This window comes from Aphelocoma coerulescens, chromosome 4A (assembly GCF_041296385.1).
Source record: "Aphelocoma coerulescens isolate FSJ_1873_10779 chromosome 4A, UR_Acoe_1.0, whole genome shotgun sequence".
Lineage (NCBI taxonomy): Eukaryota > Metazoa > Chordata > Aves > Passeriformes > Corvidae > Aphelocoma > Aphelocoma coerulescens.
Genome location: NC_091018.1, coordinates 20,106,219 through 20,129,899, shown reverse-complemented (window position 1 = coordinate 20,129,899; position 23,681 = coordinate 20,106,219). Strand labels below are relative to the sequence as shown.

The 23,681-nt window shown below is 50.6% G+C and overlaps 1 protein-coding gene across 3 annotated transcripts; it reads left to right on the top strand.

The window, feature by feature from the left end:
* The first annotated feature begins 412 nt into the window (after positions 1–412).
* LOC138110597 (pre-mRNA 3'-end-processing factor FIP1-like) lies at positions 413–22,719 on the top strand. 3 transcript variants are annotated; one of them, XM_069015697.1, is made up of 16 exons: positions 413–853; positions 1,628–1,667; positions 4,531–4,615; positions 5,797–5,903; positions 6,619–6,677; positions 7,707–7,817; positions 10,045–10,175; positions 10,902–11,026; positions 11,993–12,098; positions 13,118–13,316; positions 14,208–14,234; positions 14,775–14,832; positions 15,304–15,359; positions 16,420–16,624; positions 18,158–18,316; positions 21,399–22,719. In XM_069015697.1, exons 1-16 carry the CDS (start codon positions 760–762, stop codon positions 21,529–21,531), a joined length of 1,695 nt encoding a protein of 564 aa, XP_068871798.1. In that variant the 5' UTR covers positions 413–759; the 3' UTR covers positions 21,532–22,719. The 3 variants fall into 3 exon arrangements, with proteins under 3 accessions (XP_068871798.1, XP_068871799.1, XP_068871800.1); XM_069015698.1 differs by lacking the exons at positions 413–853; positions 6,619–6,677 and having other exon boundaries at positions 922–1,667; XM_069015699.1 differs by lacking the exons at positions 413–853; positions 1,628–1,667; positions 6,619–6,677 and adding an exon at positions 2,879–4,362.
* The last annotated feature ends 962 nt before the right edge of the window (positions 22,720–23,681 follow it).

Sequence of the window (23,681 nt, the reverse complement as noted above, 5' to 3'; positions counted from 1 at the left end):
TGTGTCCCCAGCTGTCCGGGAGCAGCGCGGTACTGACAGCAGTGACACGGAGCGGCGTTCTGTGCCCCCGTCCCTTCCCCACACCTCGGGAATCCTGCGGGACTCCTCACGCCCTTCGCGGGGAGCTCCGAGCGGGAGGCGCCGCGGCGGCCGCTCGGGCTCTTCTCTGCACGCCGCGCTCCTTTCCGCGGCCCAAACCGCGGCGCCTCAGCCTCGCGGGACGCCGGGCGCGGGGCACAAAGGTCCAAATTCCGCTATTTGGGAGAAATCCGCGCAGCGCTGCCGCGGGCAGGGCCGCGCTCCCGGCCGCGCTCCCGCCCTTACCGCGCATGCGCGCGCGGGATTGGCGGGGCGGGTTTGGCGAGCGAGCGGCACCGGGGCGCTGCGGGGGCACTGCGGGGGCACTGCGGGGGCACTGCGGGCAGCATTCGGGCCCGGCGGGGCTCTACGGCCGGCGTTGGGCCCCGGCGGGGCCGTGAGGGCGGCTCCAGGGCTCTGTGCAGCGGGCGGCACTAGGGCCCTGCGGGGCAGGCGGGAGGCGTTAGGGCCCTGCGGGGCAGGCGGGCGGCTCTAGGGCCCTGCGCGCCCACGCCGGGGGTCTCGCCCCCCCTCCCGCCGTAGAAGGAGCAATGGCGGCGCCGTAGCGCGGCCGCCGAACCCCCGCCCGAGCGCCGCGCCCGGGCCCGGCGGGAGCCGAGCGGGGCCGCCGCTCCTCCTCCTCCTCCTCCCGCCGCCGCTCCCCGCAGCCCCGCGGCCGCCATGGCCACCGAGCTGGAGCCGCCGGCCGCCGGCGCCGTGTCGGGCGCGGCGCCGCTGGAGGCGGAGGAGGACGAGGAGCACTGGCTGTACGGGGGTAGGTACCGCCGGCCGCGGGGGCAGAGCGGGGCCCCGGCCGGCAGCGGGCCCGGCCCCGCCTCAGGGCCGCCCCCGGCCGCGGGGCCGTGCGGGACCGGGGGCGGCCCCGCGGGACGGAGGGACCGGCGTCTCTCCCTGGGCCCCCTCAGAGGGACCGGCCTCTGCCCCCGGGGCCCAGACGGGGACTGGCGTCCACCCCCGGCCTCCCTCAGGAACGCTTGAGCGGCTCTTCCTGGGCGGGTGGCTGTGTGTTATTGTCCTTTTATCAATAACACTGATGCAGGGAGGTTAACGCGATGCTTTGTTAAGAGTTTCAGTTCCCCAATCACCCGAACCTTGGGAACCCCTGGGTTAACGGGGCTGAGATGTGGCCGGGATAAACCACAGGAGTTTTATTGAAACGTCTTTGTCCTCCCCATAGGCTTTCCACATGAATGCTTTTATGTTTCTTCTTGCCTGGCACGTTAAAAATCTATATAAAGACCTTCATAGCTGACTTCAGTTCCTGTCTGATAGGTGTCTCTGTTCTCCGAGACTTAGGATACATATTTTGAATTTGGTTTGGTGCGAGGCATCACCTCTGCAGATGGGTGGTGGTTGGGTTTATTTTTAGTTGTTCCATTTCTAGTTGAACTTTGTTGAAAAGAGAGCATTGGGGTTATAGTGCCTTGGCGCCACTGGGTATTTCTCTACCTGTGATGCCTTTTATGTTTGAATTTAGCTTTTTTCCTTTCACTTGAATAATTCCTTTGTTCTTACTGTTGATTTGCAGATGACACAACTGGTAAGCAAGAAGATGGACCAATTTCTGGGTGAGTCCTGAGGCTGTTTATTTATTATTACAATACATGCTGTAAAGATTGAGCCTTTTTAGGCAGAGCTTCATGAGTGCTTTAGGGCAGTGATGTTGCCAGGAACAGCAGCCTGTCCTTTCCCCATCCCATGGGATCATCCCCAGCCACCATGCTGGGGCTGGCAGTCATTTATGGATGTGGAAGCTGAACTGGATCAGTGGACTGGTTTGATTTAAAACTAACTTTTAGCCCTTTTTTTCTCTCAGCAGTTAGTTTTAAATCAGATCTCTTTTCCAGTTTAATTCCTGGGAAAAATGGTGCCCTGAGGATTGGCTTTGTGCTGGCCTGGTGTTGGTAAAACTGACCTGTGCTTTAGTCTGGGAAAAGGTAAAACCTTGAGCTTGGGTTAAAATCTTGACATGATCAAACCAGCACATTCTGTGAGATCTCTCAAGTGGTGTGGCTAAGACTTGGAGATAAAACCAATGATCAGTTTGGCTTTCTGTGTGTGGAAGGGATGGTCTGTCCTGGGTTATAATTCCTCTCTGTTTGTAGCTGTGTGTTTTGCACCAGCAGAGCCTGGTCTCAGCACAGTATTACCTGTTTGCCATTTTAAATGTAACATTTTTCAGAAAGCTTGGTCTTCACTGGACTTTTGTGTGCTCAGCCCCTCCCAGAGTTCAGTTTAGTGTTCATTGTTATTGTGGGTTCAGTGTCTGCAATGCTGAGGTTGTTACAGATACTGTCCTACTTCTCTGCTTGAAGAATGTGAAAACTTGTTCCAATAAACAAGCGGTAAAAAACATGGTATTGTTACCTAAAAACATCAAATGAGCTCTGTGAGAAGGAACAACTTTTAGACAGAAATTTATAGCTGATTTGCATAAATCTGCTTTTCCTTGTCACATTCATCTGAATGTAATTTTAGTTTACAAGCAGGACTAAAAATCTGAATTTCCAGCAACTGTCTCCAATAAATGCAAAATGCAGGAAGGAAGAATATTAGTGGCCATGCTGGCTCTCCTTTTTTGTTTTTTTCCCTCTTTTTACTTTTTTCCCCATATTTCTTTGTTGCACAATGAGAATCTCCCTAGATGAAGAGCTGTGGGGTGTTTTAAGAAAAATAACTCTTAGTTTGCTCTGTTGTCAGCGGCTGCAGCTCCAGGGCTGCACTGCTGGCTTGTCTCGAGTGTTTGTCCCTAGCCAGGAAGCAGAGATCAGCAGAGTTTGGGATGCAGCATCCACTGACATTCCCTAGCCTGAGGGATGTGTTAAATGCCAGCAGGATGCTGTGCTGTCAGCAGTGCCCAGGATTATGTTGGCATTCTGGGGAAGTGAAATCTCTGGCACATTTTTCCGTGTCCAGATGATGCTGGGGACCTGTCAGATGGTTCATTCCTGGGAAGGAGAGAGGTTAGGGAAAGGCTTCTGGTTACCAAGTGTCTCTCTGAACTCCAGTTCATACATCTTAATGCACACCCACAGATGCTTCATGTGACTTGAAGCTGAAGGTAACACTTGTCACTCTTCCTGAACGCAGTCATCTCAGATTTTTAGGAGATTCAAGGGTGAAGGTCAATGCTGAGTTGCTTGGATTGGGCAAAAAGTTTTGGATCCATCAGAGAGATTTTCTCCAGGGGTCCATGCTTTGGTCCTCATGTCACAGCCTGTGTCTGCAGTGTGGAAATACCTGGAGGCTGATTTTCCCTCTGCCTTTTATACCTGAAGGTGTGTGCAGGTGCCACATCAGGAACCTGGCACCCGTGGCACCTGTGCTTGGTCAGCTGCCCAACCTTCAGCCCTCTTTTTGATCTTGGCTTGATGAATTTCTTTGTACATGGGACTTTCCCAAAACGGGGCTTCAGTTACTGCTCAGATTGATTGTTCTTTGTTTTGCACTCAGGAACTCTCTGAGTTGTGTTACTTTGCCTTTCTTGTGTGGTGTCTCCTGTCCCTCTGAAGTGGCTTTAATGTGACCGCTGTTTGGATTCTGTGAGATGTTGCCTGTTCCTTTTTGAAGACAATCCTGTGGATATTTATTGTCCAGTGTGGGGTTTTAAACTAATAACAACATCTCCACAAGGCACTGGTGGAAAATTTGGTTTCCTTGGCCTGGGCTATTATAACTGCCTCTCTTGAAAAAACTCGGAATTATTGAAGTTCTTCTAAGTTTTACCTATGACATTAGAGACCAATGACCTCTCTGTATTTCAGTTCTGTAACACTTGGCACACTCTTTTCTAGCATGTGTACACTAATTCCACTTTCTTGCTTGGCCAGTACAATAAACAATGTAAACATTTGAATAAATTCTTAAACTTGAGGTAAATCCAAACCTGACCATTGTTGCATGAGGACTAATTTGTAATGAGTGAGAAGAATGGGTGCATAATTATCTGACTTTCCTCTTGGAATTTTAACTTCTTGTTAATGTAAACTGTTTGTAGAAACACTAAAATTACTTTTTCCTTAATTTCTCTGGAACAGATACCTTTGCTGCTGACTAAATGCATGTGTAATTATTAGCATCCTTAAGGAGGAGGTGAAATTTTGCTTATTACGGTCTTATTCTTACCAGTTGTGATTGTGCCAAATCCGAGCTGAGCCAGCTGCCACTGAGCTGTTGAGTGCTGTCAGGTGCTCTCTGGATGTGTGAAACTGATTCTTCCCAGCAAAAGCAAAGCCAAGCCAGGAGGATGGATTTTTTTGTCAGGTAGTTGAGCAAATGCCAGCAGAACAAACACACAAGAAGAATAAAGCATTGTGTGAAAGTCACCTGGGCAAAGGCTTTAGAACTGTTTGTAGGTGACCCTCTAGGTTGGGCTTGTCCACTTTATTTTCTGTGTCATGGTCACTTTGTCTTCTCTGTCCCCTTCACCAGGCACACAGAATCTGCTCATCCTCTGCAAGATGCTCCCCAGGAGAGCCGGCCCGTCAACAACGAGGACAGAGAGATGTCCCAGCACGTACGTGTCCCACTGCCCACAGTGCACATGGGGGGGATTTCTGTGCTGCTCAGCACTCCTGGGGAAAAACAGGAAGTGTAAAGATCCTGGTACTGCTGCATACCTTGTGTTTGCAGTGTTGGGATGTACTGCCAGCCATTCCCAAAGCCAGCTCCAGCAACAGCCTTGTCTTGTCATCCTGCCTTGAGTGGTGGGGAGGGAACCCTGGTGCAGGCACTGCTCATGCCCTCTCAGGAGGCAGATCAGGGTCTCTGATGCTGCAGTCTGGCAGGAAAAGCAGAACACAATGTGTTCCAGCTCAGTATTCAGTGTGACCTCTCAAGAACCAGTAAAACAATGGAAACTCTGGGATAGAAAGCCCAAAGTGCTGGGAATCAATTTTCATTCAGGCTCAGACCTCTTAGAATGCAGTCTAGTGGCTCAGTGCTGAAAGAGGAGGAGGAGGAGGAGGGTTGCTTCTCCCCACCCTCCTCTCCTGGTCTCTTTGATGGGTTTATTTTCTGCCACTGTTCTGCCACATCAAGAGGGTTCATGCAGGGTTCTGACAGACCTACGTGCTGTGGAAGAGGAGGGAGGGTGAGGCACACCTTCCTCGTGTAGGGTGAGGTGTTAATTCAGCTTGTGCTTCTCACAAAACTGTGCTTGCTGGATATCTGGAAGATTTCTTTTCCTATTCCTTTAGTTTTGTGCCCAGCACTGGGCTTGCACTGGAGTCAGATCTGTAAAGTGAAGTACCCTGGGGGCTGATTGTGCTAAATCAGCCAAACCAAACTCTTCAGCAGCTCCCTACCACAGAAGTTGTGGTGAGAGAATATTTGCCTTGAAGTTCTTAGGGGAAACCTGGTGAATATATTTTGGTGGTTTTCATTTGTGGTTGTGTACTTTGACCATGGCCCTGTGAAGGAGGTGTGTCAGAAAAGCCCCAACTCTTTTTGAAAGCGTGGGGCAGAGGAACTGAAGGACATGGTGAAATTCTTAGAACTGAGCTAACCTTCCCCACATTCACAAATATTACCCCAAATCTCGTGTAGGGCCAAATCTTCAAAGGACACTGGAGTTTCTCTGGGGGCAGCTGCTCATTGTTGTTGAAGGCTGTTCAGGAAGCTTCCTGAGATTTGGCTGTGCTGGAGAATTCTCAGTAGTATGTATTGATAAGCTGCTGTGTGATTCTGCTGTTGCAGGCCCTTCCCAGTGGTGAGGATGATGAGGATGACAGTGACAGTGACAGCGATGACGATGACGTCAAGGTTACAATTGGCAACATCAAAACGGGAGCGCCGTCCTACATGTGGGTACTGCTGGGTGCGGGGGGATTTGGGGCTGAGGGATCCCAGCATGCTGGGATGGAAAGTGGGGATGAGCTGAGAGCTGCTCTGGCTCCTGGGAGCAATGGCCAGAACACCAGAATGGAGCTGATGGGCAGCTCTGCCCTGCAATTGCTTGTTGGAGAATCCATCTGTAAAATGGGAATGATAATCCGTGGGGCTGCTGCTGGAAAATTAACTTAATAATTATTTGGCTCCCTGGGGCAGAATCAAAGGTGGGAAGTTCCATTTAACTCATCTGGGAAAACTTCCAGAACCAAAATCTGTCTTGCTAAGAATTTGCATAAGCTGTGAATTTACTAATTTCCAGCTGTCTGGTTTTTTGTGGCTCGGGAATGGCAAGGCTGGATTTGAGAAGCAGGAAATTACTTTTTTACAACTCTGCCTAATGTGCATTGAATAAAAATAATAAGACAGCACTTTTGCTTGCTGCTAGCAGCCTTCCTCTTACACAAACGACTTACCTGTGCTTTGCTGCATATTCTAATTTTTCCACTTTATGGATAATTTCCTTCTCTTGTTGTAGAGGTGGTTTCACTCTGATGGATGACTCTGAATAGCAAACTCAGGTGAACTAAAGCATCTCCTGAAGGGTGTCAGGGCTTGAATATATTTTGCATGAGAATCTTCTGCCAAGTAATTTGTTCAAATGCCAACGTAGTGATTCTTTTCCAATAGGGGAACTCCTATGAATCTAAACTTAAAAACGGGTAGAGGCTATGGAGCATCAGCTTCAGGTATTGCTGTTATTTTTATCCTTCACCTTTGCAATATTTCACCTACCTGGCACTGACAGCTGCAGCAGCTGCAAATTTTGCTGTTTGGAAGGATATCGAAGGTGTAAACCAGGAATAGGAAGTGCATTTCCTAAAAATCAGTGCTCCCATCACAGTCTGAGGGGCCAGAATGCAATGAGTGATTTAATTACCCACCACTGAGCAAGGTGATTATAATTCTGTTTAAACTAGAAAAAAAATCCATTGAGTGATAGTTTTATAGTAAAACCCCAGAATATTTCTAAACTATATTGTTGCACTGGGGCTGAGCATTCCAGCCCTGGAGAAGGACTGTAACTCAGTGTCCTGAGCTTCTTGCAGTGTAAGATGCTAAAAGAAACAAACTCTGGTCTTGAAAATCAGCTGTGCATATTTGGCTGCTGAAATTTTCCCCACCATTCAGTTTGGTTTCTCCTGTAAATTGAGTCTTGGGTTCTGTCCTTCCACATGTGTGACTGTCCTTTTGTGGGCTTCATCTGCTTCCTTCCACTAGTTGCTTTATCCGGATGAGTTACCTTCTGATTGAGAAAATAAGAACAAATTCCCCCTGAAGGTTCTGTACCTGACAGATTTTTGCAGACTCGTGTTAGTCCACTAAAGACTGATCCTGAAAAAGCCTCTTGTTAGGAGAAAATGTGTCTGTCTTGGGAGGGGAAAATAAATACTTTGCCTGGGAAGAAAAATAATTTTACTTTATTTCATTTTCATTTGGGGTAAATTTTGTGCATGTCCTAATGATTTACTCTGCCTGTAGTACCAATCTGGGTTGAATTTGCTTCTCTGCTGTTCAGCTGCAAGTGCTGCACACCCTGTTTGTTTATGGAGTGACTGGAGTCCTTTTATTAAAAAGCTGATTGTGGTTACCTACGTGCTGTGAAGCCAGTGATTAATTTACTGCAGTGCTTTGGTTTTGCTGGAATAATTTGCTGAGCAAATGAATGGATTAAAGGCATTGCATTAAAAGTTGTAACAGTCCCTCTCTCCCCAAAGCCAAATTGCAGCCCAAAGGTATTGACTTGGATGCTGCAGGGAATATAAATGGATTGCCTGTGATAGAAGTGGATTTGGATTCATTTGAAGACAAACCGTGGAGGAAACCAGGTGGGGTCTCACAGTTCCTTGTGGTAAATATTTTCCGCAGTTCCAGTTGTCTCTCTTTATTTTCACATGTAATTTCTGTCCATTTATTGTTGCCAGGGAACAGGGAAGCTGGAACAATGTGTGTTGCTCAGCTTCTGATGCCTGGCTAGACATCAATGGCATTTACTGATTGAACAAGCCATGCTCTACCTAAAATTGGGTTGCATTTATTCTGGTAATTGAACTTCCCTAAAGGGAACAGCTATTTTTTTAAAATGGTCTACTTTATTAATTCCCTGCTTCCTGAGAACATTGCACTGATACCAATCCAATAATGTGTGGCCTTAAAGGCAGCTGAGTGGGGTCAGGATTTGGATGTTGATGTTGTTTGTTCTCCTCTTCCTGTGCAGGAGCTTGTTCTGTGTGCCCTGGCCAACCCCAGAGTTGTCCCCATGGTCCCTCCTCATCTGGGTCCTGGGGCTGCCCACACTTACTTGTGTAAGGGAGATTCTTCCTCTTAGAGCTGTAGGATGCTACAAATCAGCTGCTGTTTTTCTTCTGATACAAAAGTAATTGAAGGAATAAGACATCCAAATTTTTGCAGTGCTACTCTCATAAAACGTGTTCTGATGAAATGTCATCTGAAACAAAAAGTCACTTTTCTCAGCAATCATTATTCTCCCTGCCAGCCCCTGTATTTCATCTGTCTTTCAGCAATGTTGCTGTGCTGAGTAAGTAGTGCTTTCCTGAAGCTGCCTGTGCTGTGGTCTGGGTATCTCCTGCCCACATGAAGGGCAGTCCAGTGCTAATAACTCCATGGGCATGTCCAGGTATCCAACCAGCCCTGAAGCACCCTGCAGGCAGAATGGAACAGAAGCTTTTCTTCTACAGGGATTTCTGCTTGATTGCGAAGTCAGAAAGAGGGGAATGGGAAGAAAGTGAGTTAGAAAGAATACAATGAAGTTCAAAGATAAAGCATGGTTGTGGCCATGCTGACATCCCTGGACCAAACTAGAGCCAGCTGGCCCTAAAACAGTGTTGGAGTGCAATACAGGGAAGATTTCTGCAGAGCTGTGTGGTCTGTAAGTTTATTTTAGATAGCAAATAGCTCATTACTCAACAGCCTTTCAAGTTTATATCCTTTACAGTTAATTGTTCAGCAGCTTGGTATCTCTTTGAGTGAGGGAGAGGAAGAAGAAATCCTGTGTGGAAGAACTGATAGAGGTCTGAAATAGAGGCTGATCAAATCGATAAGTAAATGTCGTGTTGCTGAGTCGGTGTGGATGCAGTTTGCATGTTTGGGTGGTACAACAGGAAGAGTGGCCAGCCCAGGAGATAAACCCACTGCTTAGACCTCACAGTTAAACCAAGCTCAGCATGGGCAGAATTTTGCTTAGCTCTTCTAGCATCTCTTTGTTTTGAAGTTGGTCTGTGTAGGAATATCTTTGCGTGGGGGATGTTTGAGGGACACCTCAGCGGGGCAGGAGGTGCTTTGTACTGCTTCCTGCTGGGATCTGAGAGGTGGGAGGGGTGCTCCTGGAATTACTGCAGCTGGGATTGCCCCTCTGCATCTCCGTGTTCTTGGCAAGTAGTTTGTGGTCACCTCTGTTATTCAGAAGTGCTCGTGCTGAATTGGCACATTGCACAGGAGACTGGCAGTGTGAGATAACACTCTGGGATCACTAATTAGGGTTGTGACTGAACTGTAATTACTTGTGTAGTCTGGGATGTATCAATAAAAACCTTCCACTTTAGCTGTCTTTCATGAAATGGGCGAGCCCCAGAATCTGCTCTCAAAACAGCAAAGGCAGTGCTGGTCAGGAGAGGAATGTGTGGGTTTAGCTCTGCCAGGAAAAAGGTTCTGTGGCCCCACCCCATTTTTTTGGTGGGGGCTGGAATTGTCATTCCTGTGCTATGCCCAGCACTCAGCTCATGTGGACAGTTGGAAGAAACCAGTCTGAAAAAATCAGGCTGGTGAGCAAGTGATTGCAGGGAGCTCCCAATGGCCTGTGGACGTGCTGTGCTGTGTGTCCAGGGGGTCCCACTGCTGCTCAGGCCATGTCCCCCTCCCACCCAAGGTGCAGCCACTGTCCCTCTGTGGCACCCACAGCTTTCTGACAGGGAAAGACACAAGCTGGGCTCTCTGGAAAACTTTTGTTACCTTAACCCTTTATTTAAGCAGTGAAAGGGACAGCTTGAGAATGCGAGCGTGCAGAACCCCTGTGCTAACTCCTGCTCCCTCTGCCAGGTGCTGATCTTTCTGATTACTTTAATTATGGATTCAATGAAGAAACATGGAAAGCTTATTGTGAAAAGCAGCGGCGGCTTCAGCTGGGGCTGGACCCTGCTCCTCCCATCAGCACTGAGAACAAGATCACGGTGGGTGACGTGTGTGACTCCTGCTCCTGGCTCCAGGAAAACTGGGACTGTGTTTGTAACACAGACATGGGGGTGTAAGAGCAGGAGATACCCCAGTTCTGAACTGTTCTGTGTCCTTTCAGTGAGGAGAAATACAAAAATGACTCTTCAAAGACTAAATCTCTGTTGAAAATCTTTTCTGTATGGAAGGAATAGTTCCATCAGCCTGGCAGGTTTGAACCACTACAGCAGCAAGACTGGAGTGAATTTCCAGGTGACTTTGAGGTTACCCAGCTGTAGGGGTGTCTGCTTGGAAAACCCTCTGGATGAGAGAAGTGCAGGGAGGGGAGCTGGGCCCCCAGGGCTGTTTTGCTCACTGCTGCAGTGGTGTGGCTGCCTTTAGTGTTTGCAGACTGCTTTGGCCATCAACCTTTGCAGGAGTCCATGGTGGCTGTCAGAACTTCAGCCAAATTGTCAGGACAGCAAGTATCGCTCATTCCAGTTTTGCCTCCATGGAAAATGATATGAGTTTAATAAACTCATAACAGGACTTCTAAGGAGAGACAGTGGACAGCCAGATGAGGCTGGAATGGCCACTAGCTGACAGAAATGGCTGTGCTTTGACTGAAGAATAGTCTGGTTAGCAGGAGCCCTGGGATTGTTCCTTTTCTTTTGCTGAAGGTTAATCTCTGGTGCTCCATCCATGAAAGAAAAACATTAAAGCTGTGAATTTGTTACCTTCCATAGGTTCAGCAGGGAAGAACAGGAAATGCTGAAAAAGAAGTGGAAAACAACATCATCAAAACAGAGTTCAAAACAGACTTCCTGGCTCTGGTGGGAGGACGAATGAAGGCTGGGCCTCCTCCCAACAGGTAAGAGAGGAGCATGTTCTTCATGGGGGCACCTGGGAACCACCTGGGCCATGCCTGAGTCTCCTCAAGCCTCAAAGAGAAGCTTTTAAGCTTGGCAGGAAGCTGCTGTGGTCACTCATTCAGTGTCACCTCCAGCAGTGCAAGCCCTGCCTGCCCATTGCCAAGCCCTTGGCACAGGGAGGGAATCCTGTATCCCAGCTGATGGGACACATCTCTGGGAGTGGAAGGAGCCAGGCAAATGCCTCAGCTTTGAGGGCTCACACTGCTGACATTGCTTGTGCTTGCTTGGCTTATTCCTACTCCCACGATGTTAATCTTTGCCTCCTCAAGTGGAAGTGGATTACGAGTTTGGCAGAGGATAAGAGGAGCTGTTGGTTCCTGAGCCTGTGTGCGACGCTGCTGGATGTGTGGTAAAACAACTGAGTCACTCTGAGGGGCAGCCTCTGCTGGGGAAACCACTTGGCCCTTAGGAGATCGATGGGGTTTTATCAAAAGCTTCAGAAAAACACACCAGACGAGCCAGAGCTTTGGGCTCGGGGTGTTTCTGTTGCTTCATTCACAAAACAGCTTTTGCACACCTGCCTTGCAGAAAGCAGCCCTGCATCCCAGCTTTACTCCTTGTCTGGGAACCAGCTCTGTGCTTCAAGGATGAGCATTAAAGCTCTGCTCAGTGTGTTGGATTTGAGCACTTCGGGGGCATTTCTGTCCCAGTGTGTAATCCCTGTTTTTACACCTATTTGTGGTGGTCCTTTGGATCACATTTCTGGGTGTTCAGAGATCCCAAACTCACCCCTGCTCACAGGGAAGTTGTTCAGGAATGCAAACGGGCTTCTCCTTGGCCTCTTGTCCAATTTGAGAGATGTTTCCCTGGTGGGAAAGAAAGCATGAAAGAAATCTGCTGACAGCAGGGAAAATTACTCCTTCTGGTGCTTCTGAGCCTGAAAAGATGCCTGTGCTTTGTACCAGGAAGCTGGGTGGGACCATTGATGTGATCGGGGGCCAGGCAGGCACGATCCGGAGGGTGGAGGGAAGACGCCGGGATAAACACGCCTCGGAGGAGAACCCCATTCAGGTAAAGCTTCTGTGCTGCCTTGACAAGTTGCTGATTTTACTGCACTTCCAGGGAACCCTGGGCAAATGCCTGTGTGTTCCTGACCTTCTGTGTCCCAGTTCATACCTGCAAAGCAGCAGGTAATACATTGACCCTGTTGAGTTGAGGTGTGTGCATGGATTGTTCCATTCTGCAGGCTCAGTTAACTTCTGGCTTAAAAACTTGGTCTTGCTAGGAGCCAGATTTGTCCTTTAAAGACCAGTCTTTCCTTTGGAATGGTAAGGCCTGAGTTCTTTCATCATCAGCTCTCCCAAAGTATTCCTAGGACTGTGCAGCTGGGAATCTCTTACATGGATTATTCCTTTCCCCTCCACTGTGGGGTTGGAATCTTCAATTCTGCAGTGAATGGTTTGTACCTGGGACTGAGGGGTTTTTTTGCTTTGAAGTAACATTTAGTCTCAAATAATTTGGTACAGCCCACGCCTCAGACTGAACCTGGGCCTGTGTTACTGGATCTTGTTCCTTGTAAGAAATGAAAGCCTGGGTTTAAAGCTGGTCTCGTTTCTGGGCATGCCTGCCCAGTGTGTGACCATGATGTTCTGGCTGGCTCCTAGGCAGGAAGCTGCAGGGTCTGAGGACCATCTGCCAAACCCCCTTCTTTTAACCACCTTCCTCCTGCCAACCACTGCTAACTTGCCAGAAAAACCCAAATGTGGAACCCTTCCCTTTCTAGGTGCAGTTGCTGGGGTTTTTTCCTCCATGGTTTTGTGGTCCGTTTATTTTTTTAGTGATCAGTTTTCCAGATTTTGCCAACAAGAAGAGTTTGCCTTAGAGACAGAATTTGCTGGGAAAGGGTTGTTGTTCCTCCCCCTCACGAGCCCTGACAGCTGCACTTCAGGTCACTCTGGTGCCTCTGCACATTGGTCACTCTTCCAGGCATGGCCACACTCCTGTTGTGGTGATGCTGCCAGCACTGTGAGGTCCCTGCAGCAGCAGCAAAGGGATTAAAATGCTCTCTTCTCATTCCTCTGCCCCCTAAGGTCCTGGGAGACCATGGAAGCAAGCCACAGCCCCCCCAGCAGCCCCAGCAGCCTTCCCAGCCCCAGCAGCCTCCTCAGCAGCAGCCATTCGCTCCACCAGCAGGGCCTCCGCCTCCCCCACTCGCTGGGCCTCCTCCTCCACATTTCCTTCACCCTCCTCCTCCAGTGACTTCTGTTCCACCTCCCCTGCATCCTCCGGGTACGTGTTCACTCCATGGAATGTGAGCTGGGATGTCCCAGGCTTGGAGCAAATCAAAGGTTTAAGGGTTCAATGCCATGGGATGGTTGAGCAGTCAGGGAACAGGTCCTTACCCCTGGCCAGGCTTTGTTTAGTCTCCATCAGCCTATTTAATATTTGCCTTGAATACTTAAAAATGGCAGCTGATCCTTGAAAAGAAACCTCTGAGCTTTGTTTCCATGAGGGAACCTTCTAATGCTGCTGATGCATTTGCTTTATTGATAAATGTAAAGAAGCAGGTTCCTGTTTCTCTGGAGGAAGCTGAGGACTGTTGCTTCTGGCTTAAATATGCCAGGCTGAAGTGAGGGGGCCTCACTCTGAGCTTCTCCTGGTCCTGGAGCAGCAGCCAGGCTCTAGAGAAGGCACCAGGAGCACTTTGTGCAGTAACTCCTGCCTGAGGAGCATTTGCTGAAGCACTCACTGGTTCTTTTCCTGGTAACTTTTCCATGATAGCTTTTCCTACTGCCTTACGTTAAAATGCTTGGCAAAATCAGGATGGACACACTGGACTGGAACCTGCAGCAGGTTCTCCTCTCCAGCTCCTTCAGTTGTTCTGAAGACTAAATCAATTGTTCATGTGTTGACACTTAGAAAAGGAATTCTCCAGTGTAAGAGAACAGCAACACTGTAAGTTACAACGTAAAGAGATCATTATTTGGGAAAATCACATCATTTATAGGCTAATTCCTGCTTAGTAGCACCGATTTTTCTGCTGCTCTGTTTGCTCCAATATGTGAGATTTATTCAAAAGTGTGCTTTGAGGTTTAGCTTGAGGTACAGAGATGCCATGAGGTACAGAGAGGCCACGCTTTCCCTGTTGTCCTCACTTGTTTTCCCTGCTTATTTCCACAGGCCTGCCACCTCCAGGTCCAATTCCAGGTAGGTGTTACCTTGTTCTTAGTGACAGCAGCAATTTTGATCACACAGGTTCAGAGCATTTGGACTAAGTAACGTGAGATAGGATGGCACTAGTTTAGAGCACAGTTAACTTAAGACCAATAAACTCCAATTGAGCATTGAACTTGAGCTGCTTATCTTCTATTCTGACATAAATCTGTAGGTCAGAACAGAACTTGTTTGTTTATAATCTGATCAGAATGCAATGTCTCTGCATCCCAAGAACCACTTTTCCTCCATAGGGCTGTAGGGGTTAATTGTTACTCCTTGATGAATCTTAGGCTCAATATTTATAAGCCAAAATAGAATGTAGTTTTTGCTTTGTTTTTCTTCCCATACCCCTACAGAACGAACAGAGCTTTAGGGTGTGAATTTTGGGAGGAGATACCACCCTGAAGGAAAATTATTCTATTTCAAACAGGGCCTTGTTTAGAGTAAAAAGATGCTTTAACGGCTTTTAACTGTGAAAGCACTTGTGAAGCTGGAAGATCTTGATGCTGATTTACCCTTCTGTGTGTTTAGGGTTGTTCCCACCTCCTCTGGCACCACCACCAGCTCTCCTCATCCCAACCTTGGATGGGTAAGACCACAGCTGGGGAAGACCACGCCATGGGAGCAGCTCCCCTGAAGGGAGGAAGGGAGGAGAACAGGCCCAAAATCAGTGCTGGGGATGCATGGTCTGGTCTTGGGTTGGGGTGGGGGGTGAGAGCAGAGTCTGCCAGGAATCCTCTGCATTCACCTGGATTCAAGGCACAGGAAGGAGCCAATAAAATCTAGGCAAAGCCTAAAGTAGCTGATGGCATGATTTGTTACTGCAGATGCTTTCTCTGAAGATGCTCCAGGTAGTTTGTGAGCAGCGGTGCTTTCCCAGGGCAAGCAGTGGGATTATGGCAGGTTTGGAAGTTCTGGCAAAACCCCTGAACACTTCTGGTAGTGAGATTCCCATAAGGATGTTCCACAGACCTCCAGGAAAAACAGGGTGAAGCTGCAGCACAGCCAGACCTGTGGGGGTCCCTGATGTCAGTAACTCACCCCCTTTTCTCTCCCAAAGGCAGCCAGCCAGCTACAACAACAGGCAGCCACCTCCCTTTGGCTACAACTCTGCAGGTGAGCACTGGGCAGGACACATCCAGCTGCTGCTCTCTCTCCCCTCTGGTTTTTGGCAGCCCAGGCTTTTCTGGGGCTGACACACATCCTGTCTGCTCCAGCTCCAGGGTCTTGCTGTGTCCCACACAATCCCAGTCAGGAGCACATGCTGGGTTTGCTGCACTGAGTGTTGTGCAGGTGTGGTGATGTCGTTTTGTGGCTGAGTGCTGAGGCTCAGGTCACTGTTCCAGTGCAGATTCCCAGCACAGAGCAGCTTCCCCAGTGCCTCAGCAGTGTGTTCTGCCTGTTTGCACACACACGTGCTCACCCTCACTCACACTCTCCTTTTTCCCCGCCTTCAGGGATGAGCACAACCAACTACTGAGCTTTTGAATCCCTCCTCCCCCACTTCACCCTTTCCCTTGCCTACAGGCACCATCTCCTGTGGTTTTGTAATGGGAGAGGCAGTGCCAGCATTTCAGCAGGTTCCCTTTCCTGGTGCAGCCCTGGCAGTGCTGTGTTCTCTCCCAGTCCTGTAGTGACCAGCTCGGAGTGGCTCCTCCTGGCTGTGCTGAGCTCTGCTGTCCCTGCAGGACAGGGCTGGAGCAGTGGCAGTGCCAGCCCTTCCCAAAGAGAGGAGCCTCCAGTGCTGCCAGATGTGGCACTGCTGTGGGATACGACCTTGCTGGTCCAGCTGGCCACATCTGCCTGGGAAGTGCTGGTGGCTCTGGGCTCCCCAGGTGACATCCTTCACTAGCAGCTGGTGCCCCTGGTCCCCCCCAGGTGCCACCATAGACCAGCAGGTACCTGGTGGGAGGTGGGACCTTGTTCAGGTGACCAAGAGCCCAGGGCTGACAGAGACTGCAGTGCTGCCTGTAAATATTTGCTCTTGTGCTTTCCTCAGGGAGGAGTTCCCTGTTCTCAGCAAACTCTGCTGGAAGTGGAGGGAAGGGCAGGAGGGAACGGGGCCATTGTCTCCTTGGATCCAGCTGTACTGCCAGAGGGGATCTTTGGAAAGGGAGGGACAGAGGGGATGCTGGGGATGCTCTGGATGACGGAGGGTTCTGCTCTCTGGCTGCAGATTCAGGTTTCATCAGCTATCCCCCCATCTCCACGTCCCACACGCCCTGGGTGACCACGGTGGACAAGGGCACGAGCAGCTCCAGCAGCAGCCACTGGGAATATTCGGGCTCCAGGCGGGAGAGGGAGCGCGAGCGCGAGCGGGAGCGGGACAGGGAGCGAGACCGGGACCGCGACCGCACCCCGACCACCAGTGAATACAACAAGTGAGTGCTGCCCTCCTGCTGCTCACCCTGGGCAGCCCTGGGGCACCTTGGGGTGTCTGCCCAAGGGCTGGGTTATAGAGGACACCAGCTGAATTCTCTGAAATGTCTGGGAAGAGCTCCTTTGGATCGATAACTGCAGCACAGACCAGGAGCTGTGTCACTGGCTGATTTGCTGTCTCTGGGGTCTGGGGTTTTTTGTTTAAATCCAGCAGAACCGGTTCCTCTTGCTCTCCCACACGGCCAGTCAATGAAATAGCCCCTCTGTGTTTACTCCTCAGTGTTTCACAGCTCAGTGTGAAGCACTGGCTGGAGGAGCTGCTGCTTCTTGTCTTCTAAATGTCACCTTCAGATCAAAGGACAAACAGCCTGCTCTGCTCTGCTCTCCTGTGGGGCTGGGAGTGCCATTCCCTGGGAGTCAGCCAGGAAATGGGAGCAGAACTGGAGAGACCACCTTGGTGGGAGCTGCTGTGACCTCAGCTGACAGCAGTGCCGGCAGCACTTGGGAAAGGAAAGGAGGCTTGGAGCCTCCCTGTGTTGATCTAAGGTGGAGGCTGGGCTGCAGAGACTTCCCAAACCCATCCCTTTGGTGTTCAGTCAGCAGCAGCGTCGGTGTTTTGCAGGCTTCAGGCTCAGAAATGCCAATAAGCATTCTAAATATCATCAGAATGTGCATTCCTGGCACAGGGTGGGTGCTTCCTGCCAGGGAGCTTCCCAGCCCAGGGAGGGAGCAAACAGGGCAATGTGGTCCTAATTTCTTTTTTTTTTTCCTTTACAAGCTTGTAGGCACTGTGGATGGGAGTGGGGGAAAGAGAACAGAACACAAACTTGCTAAAAATTGGAAGAGCTCAGACTCCCCCACTTCCTGATCCATGCTGGAGCCAAGGCCTGGGATGAGCACTCCTGAGCACATTGCTGGCATTTCTGGGTGGTGTGGAGCATGATGGTGCAGGTCAAAGCAGGGCAAGTGGCCATGCAGTCCTTTGGAGCACTCCCAGCTGATTGATCCTGCATATTTATTTGTCCAGCTTGTTTCCAGGAGTGTCAGAACAATGTTTCTGACTTCCTTTCTCCCAAGTCTGAGTATTGTTCCCACAGAGGGACTTGTTAACCCTTCAGATTTTGGCTTTCAGGAGTTGAACAGGGAGGTGTAGAGGGGGGTGTGGGATGTGTCTCAACTTGGGGTACACCATGCCCACTCCTGGGGATTGAATGAGGTGCTTTGAGCAGGTACAGAGGTGCAGACAGAAAGCTGTGCTCACAGCTGGAGGTTTTGAGCTTGTGGGGAAGAAACCAGCCCCTTAGACAAAAGGATGAGAGGTTATGTGGGGTGTCTGTGCTGAGGGAAGCCCAGCAGCGGCGGGGCAGAGCGACGAGAGGAGCGTGTGCGTGCTGTGTTCCTGTTGCAGGCGTTTCAGGAGCACCCCGGGCAGTCGGAGGTGCCGGATGCTGTTGGTGAACGGGGTTCCAGCCCCAGCAGGTGGCTCGGGCCCAGGGGGCCGTGTCCCTGTGCCCACGTGTCCCTTGTCCCCGCAGTGACGACGAGCGGTACCGCTACTACAGCCGCGAGCGCAGCTACGACTTCGAGCGCGATTACCGGCGCAGCCGCGACCGCAGCCGCGAGCGCGAGGAGCGGCACCGCGAGCGCCGCCACCGCGACAAGGACGACAGCAGCAAACACAAATCCTCCCGCAGGTCAGTGCCTCAGGGCTGGCCGTGAGCTCCGCGTTCCTGGGGTGAAATGTCAGCCTGGCTCATCCCAGCTCCCTCTGTCCCCGAGCCCTAGGCAGGAGGAGCCCTGTGGGACAGGCAAGGGAGACCTCGGTGTTGTGAGTTCCCAGCTGGCAGCGTGAGGGGTGAAGGAGGGATTGAGCTGGGCTCAGCCTCCCACAAGAGCTCCCATCTTAACAAAAGCACTGAGCTACTCTACTCACACAAGGGGAAGTGACAGAAGCATCAGCTTTTGGTCCTGCTGCTCCTGCTCACCAGGGCAGAGCTCACAGAATCAACCAGGTTGGAAAAGTCCTTTAACATCATCAAGTCCAACCTGTGACCCAACACCACCCTGTCACCCAGACCATGGCACTGAGTGCCACATCCAGCCTTTCCTTAAACATCTCCAGGGACAGTGACTCCATCACCTCCCTGCACAGCCCAATCACTCCTGTGAAGAGCTTCCTTCTGCCTGCACTCAGAAATTGCCTCTTGAGCAGAAGCAGCAGAGCTCTTGCCCAGAGACTGATAGTGAGGGGGGTGATGGTCTGCACAAAGGTGAAACTTCTGGGGCAGAGCAGCATGTCCTGAAATCACAGCTTTTCTGTAGAAAATGGATTTGCAACAGATGATCTTCCTGGGAGAGCAGTCTCAAGCAGCAGCTCTGCTCTCTGGGCTGAGGCAGGTTCTCTGCTCAGGTCCTGTGTCACTTCACATCCCATTAACAATCTGAGCAGAACTGCTCTTACTCTTTCTTCTTGATCTTTCACGTCCCTTCTTTTAGGTGAAACTCCAGTCAGCTCTGTAGGTAATTACCCTTTATTTTGAAACTGGTATCAGAAAAACTCCTATGTAGTGACTGGAGGAAAAAGGCTGTTTCTATCTTAAGGAGGTGAGTAAATTTTCAAGGAAGGACTGATTGCTGAAGGGTTGGAAGCAAAATGATAGGAAGAAAGACTAAGACCATAATAAAAATTGAATACAGAACAACTGGAAGCTGAGCTGGTACCAGACAAACAAGTAATTTGCTTTAGGGTTATTCCTCAGCTTCCTCTACTCAGAATTGAAACCTTGGAGTAGATACCTCACTGTAGGAATCCCTGCCCACGGTCCCCTCCAACACAAACCATTCTGGGATTCCCTGCTTGAGGCACACTGAGATTTGAGCCTGTTTGAGGCATCTGCAGATGAAAGGGTTTCATTTCCAGCTTCCTGCAAACTGAGCAGTCTGAAGGAAATCACTGACGCTGGTTTCGGTATTAAAGGACAGTCACATTGTCCCAGCATAAACCCCTGACACATCAGCCACGAGGTGGCTGAAGGTGTTTTGTGGAGAGGCAGCAGCCTTTTATTTTTCCCTATTTTTTTGCCTTTAATGACTGTGAAACCATTTATTAAACCAGTCAGAAAATTACTTGAAGCCAGGAGCTTTTCAGCCAGGTTTAGCCAGTTCTGTGTCTGCTGCTAAACTGGAATTCCAGCTGTGCCAAGAATTTGTCTCTACACCTGATGCTGTCCCTGCTCATGTGCCTGCACAGTCAGTTTATCCTGGGATAAATTATCTGCTCGTTCCTGTGCTCTGGGCTGTGCTTTAACTCTGCCACCTTCACACCACAGTCAGCTCCCGAGAGCTCGCTTGGTTTGAACCTGTGAGAGAAGAAGCAGAAAATCTCCTCCCAGGAGGGGCCAAACCAGAGCTCCCCCTTTTCCTGGAGGGAGGCAGAGCTGCTGCTGGGGCTGTTGGATGCATGGAGCAGCTGGCAGGGCACAGGCTCAGGGCATGCACAGCCTGCTGAGGCCTCCCTCTGCCTGGGATTGCTCCCACATCCTAGAAGTTCTGTGTAAACATTCCCAGTTATCCATCTGCATCTGGAAAACTCGGTGAGGAGATAAAGGAGTTCTAAAGCACAAAGTGAAGAGCCAGGTCAGGTGTGAGTCAGCAGAAGTAGAAACAGGATCTGCCTCCCATGGGGAAACCCACATTTCTCTCACTCCACTGATTCCTTTGCTGCCTTTAGTCCAGGGATTTCCCCAAGATGCTCGGAGAAGTGAAAGGTTCAAACACGTCTGGGGTTCAGGACTCCTCCTCTTCTCAGCCTCGGTGCCGTGTCAGAATTGCTGGAGCTTCCTCCAGAGTGGAAGAACACCGAGATGTTCCTGTGGACACTGCCAGGAGTGGCTGTGGCGGCGTGTGATGGTGGCAGTGTGTGATGGTGGCAGTGTGTGATGGTGGCAGTGTGTGATGGTGGCAGTGTGTGACAGTGGCAGTGTGTGAGTGGCAGTGTGTGACAGTGGCAGTGTGTGATGGTGGCAGTGTGTGACTGTGGCAGTGTGTGATGGTGTGTGACAGTGGCAGTGTGTGATGGTGGCAGTGTGTGACGGTGTGTGGCAGTGTGTGGCAGTGTGACAGTGTGTGACAGTGGCAGTGTGTGACTGTGGCAGTGTGTGACAGTGTGTGACAGTGGCAGTGTGTGACAGTGTGTGACAGTGGCAGTGTGTGACAGTGGCAGTGTGTGACGGTGTGTGGCAGTGTGTGGCAGTGTGACAGTGTGTGACAGTGGCAGTGTGTGACAGTGGCAGTGTGTGGCAGTGTGACAGTGTGTGACAGTGGCAGTGTGTGACTGTGGCAGTGTGGCAGTGTGTGGCAGTGTGTGGCAGTGTGACAGTGGCAGTCTGTGACAGTGGCAGTGTGTGACAGTGGCAGTGTGTGGCAGTGTGACAGTGTGTGACAGTGGCAGTGTGTGACAGTGGCAGTGTGACAGTGGCAGTGTGTGGCAGTGACAGTGTGTGGCAGTGTGGCAGTGTGTGACAGTGGCAGTGTGTGACAGTGGCAGTGTGTGACAGTGTGTGACAGTGGCAGTGCTGGTGCAGCAGGTGCTGTTTGCACAGCCCTTCCTGGAGCAGCCCCACGCTGCATTGGATCATCCTGAAAAACCCCGCGGTGCCCTGGGCGCTGCTGAGGTGGCTCCTGTTGGTGGGATCAAAGCCCCCGTGCCCATCCCTGGGTCCCTGCTGTGGCAGGGCTGTGTCTGATGTCCCTTTGTCCCCTCTGTTCCCTGCTCAGGAAGCAGCACGAGAGCGAGGAGGGCGAGAGCCACCGGCGCCACAAGCACAAAAAGAACAAGCGGAGCAAGGAGGAGAAGGAGGCCAGCGAGGACGGTGCCCAGGAGGGCGAGGAGCAGGACACCAAGGAGTGAGCCAGGCCCACCATCGGCCCTCGGCAGGAACTCACTCCTGTGGAACCAGCATGGCATTGGTGATGTTTTGGTTGGGAGGGGGGTGATTTTTTTTATTATTATTTTTTACTTTTTCCAAGGGAAGAGGCTGACTGGGCAAGCCGTGGCACAGCCGGCAGTGCCTCGGGAGCTGAGGCTGCACGAGCCTTTAAACTTCCTTTTTTTTGTTTGTTTTTGATACAAGACAATACAGCAGTACTAGTTACAAAGCACTGAGCTACTCTACTCATCCACATCCCTAGGGAGAACTTTGGTGTATCAGATCCTATGGTTTCTGATGGAAGATGGCTTCAGCTGAAACTAACGCAATTAGGTTGTAGTTCTTGGTTCTTTTTGTCATCACCATTCCTTTTTGAGAACTAGGACAGTAAGTGCAACTTGAAATTTATTGTCCAAAGAACAGCGTGACTTAGATCCCGGGAGCCAGCTTAGAGTCTGGTGTCTAGTAGTGAAAAGTCTCATCCCCGAATAAATTTCTTTATAGCTACAAAAACAGCTTCTGATTTCTCCGTGGCCAGCTGGGCATCAGGAGGAGCTGCAGGATCTGCTCCAGGTGGGCACAGGGGCCTGCCTGGATGTGACAGCTTCCAGAAGCTGCTGAGGGCGTTCACACAGCGTGTGCAGAGACTCCAAAACTGGCTTTTTTTATCCATTGCAAAGGTAGTTCTGTCATGTTAAACCTCTACGTGGGGAATCAATGAAGATCCATAGTAAGAGCATGAATTTCTCTTTAATTCCTTTTGACTTAACTATTTTATTTCCTTTTTTTTACTAAGAGTTGACTGAATAACCTAGAGTGCAGTAGAGAACACCAAGTCCCCATTAGCAGTTTGCCCTCGTGGGGTTGGCGTTTCTATTTGGGTATCACCAACACTCCTGTCCAATGCATTCCTTTCCCTTAGATCCCAAAATAAATTTAGTCGAATTCCAAAGTTTCTTTGGACTTAGTATTGGTTGGGGAAGGGGCAACAGAGATATTTCTGGGTGGGAAGGACAGGGGAAATAATTTTCAGGGGTTTTGGTCTGTCTGGTCCTTAGGATTCCTGCCCTTCTGTTTGTGTGAGTCCACAAATGTCTCATTTTCCTTTGACTTGTTATTTAAAACTGTCTGAAATATTTGTCCTAAAATAATATGGTTCTGAAACGTTCTGTATTTTGGTATTGTAATCGTGGAAGGGTTGAGTGTGCTGGGAAGGGTCCAACCTGTGCCAGGAGAGCCCTTTGGTTCCGGGTTAAACACTGGAACAGTGCAGTGATGGCTTGTAACTACAGAGCCCAGGGGAGGAGGAGGAAAACGGGGGCTTCTGCTGGGTTTTGGTTTTCATGGAGCTTTTTTAATGTGCTTTGAGCTCCTGGGAAATGTGTGTGTGCTGAGCCAGGGCTAGCTGGGATCAGGCTGCAGGGTGGAGCCCAGATTTAGGAATATGGCATCACTCACTGCTCCCCTGGGCAATCCCTGCTCCTGGCACTGGGTGTGGAGCCAGGGAATCCTCCTGGCAGCTCCTGCTCAGGGCAGGGCTTCAGCTGTGAGTGCCCAGAAGCTTTCAGGAGAATGGGATGAACTTGCTGCTCCCCAGGAGAAACCCAAACCAGAGGAGAATTCAGGAGTGCTTGGTCGGTGCTCCCTGGCACCTCACACAACAGAGGTGCCCAGGCTTGGCCAGGGCAGTGCCAAGGGGAGAGGAGCCCAGCCCCAATGCCCAGCCTCCCTCAGGAGCTTGCATTTGGTGATGATGGGAGGTGCTGGTTTGTTCCAGCGCGGGAACTCTGACCTTGCTGGGGCAGCCAGTGCCAAAGGGGGCCCGGGCAGTGCCCCCAGCCCGCTCTGAGCTGCCTTTTCCTGCCCTGAATCAGGAAAAGAGCTGCCACTGGAATGGTGCACCGAGGTGAGTGGGGGTTGGCCCCAGCCAAGGACGTTTCTCCCCCCTTTGCATGCTCAGGTGTCCCTGGTGCCTCTGCAGGGGTGGCCAGAGCTGTCCCCACCCACTCCCTGATCTCCTGCACTGGTGGTGGAGTGACACAATTAATGGTGATCACATCCAGTCCCGATGGTGCTGTGGGACTGGGAACAGGGAATCCAGCGTGGATTCAGCCAGGGCTGCACCTCCTCC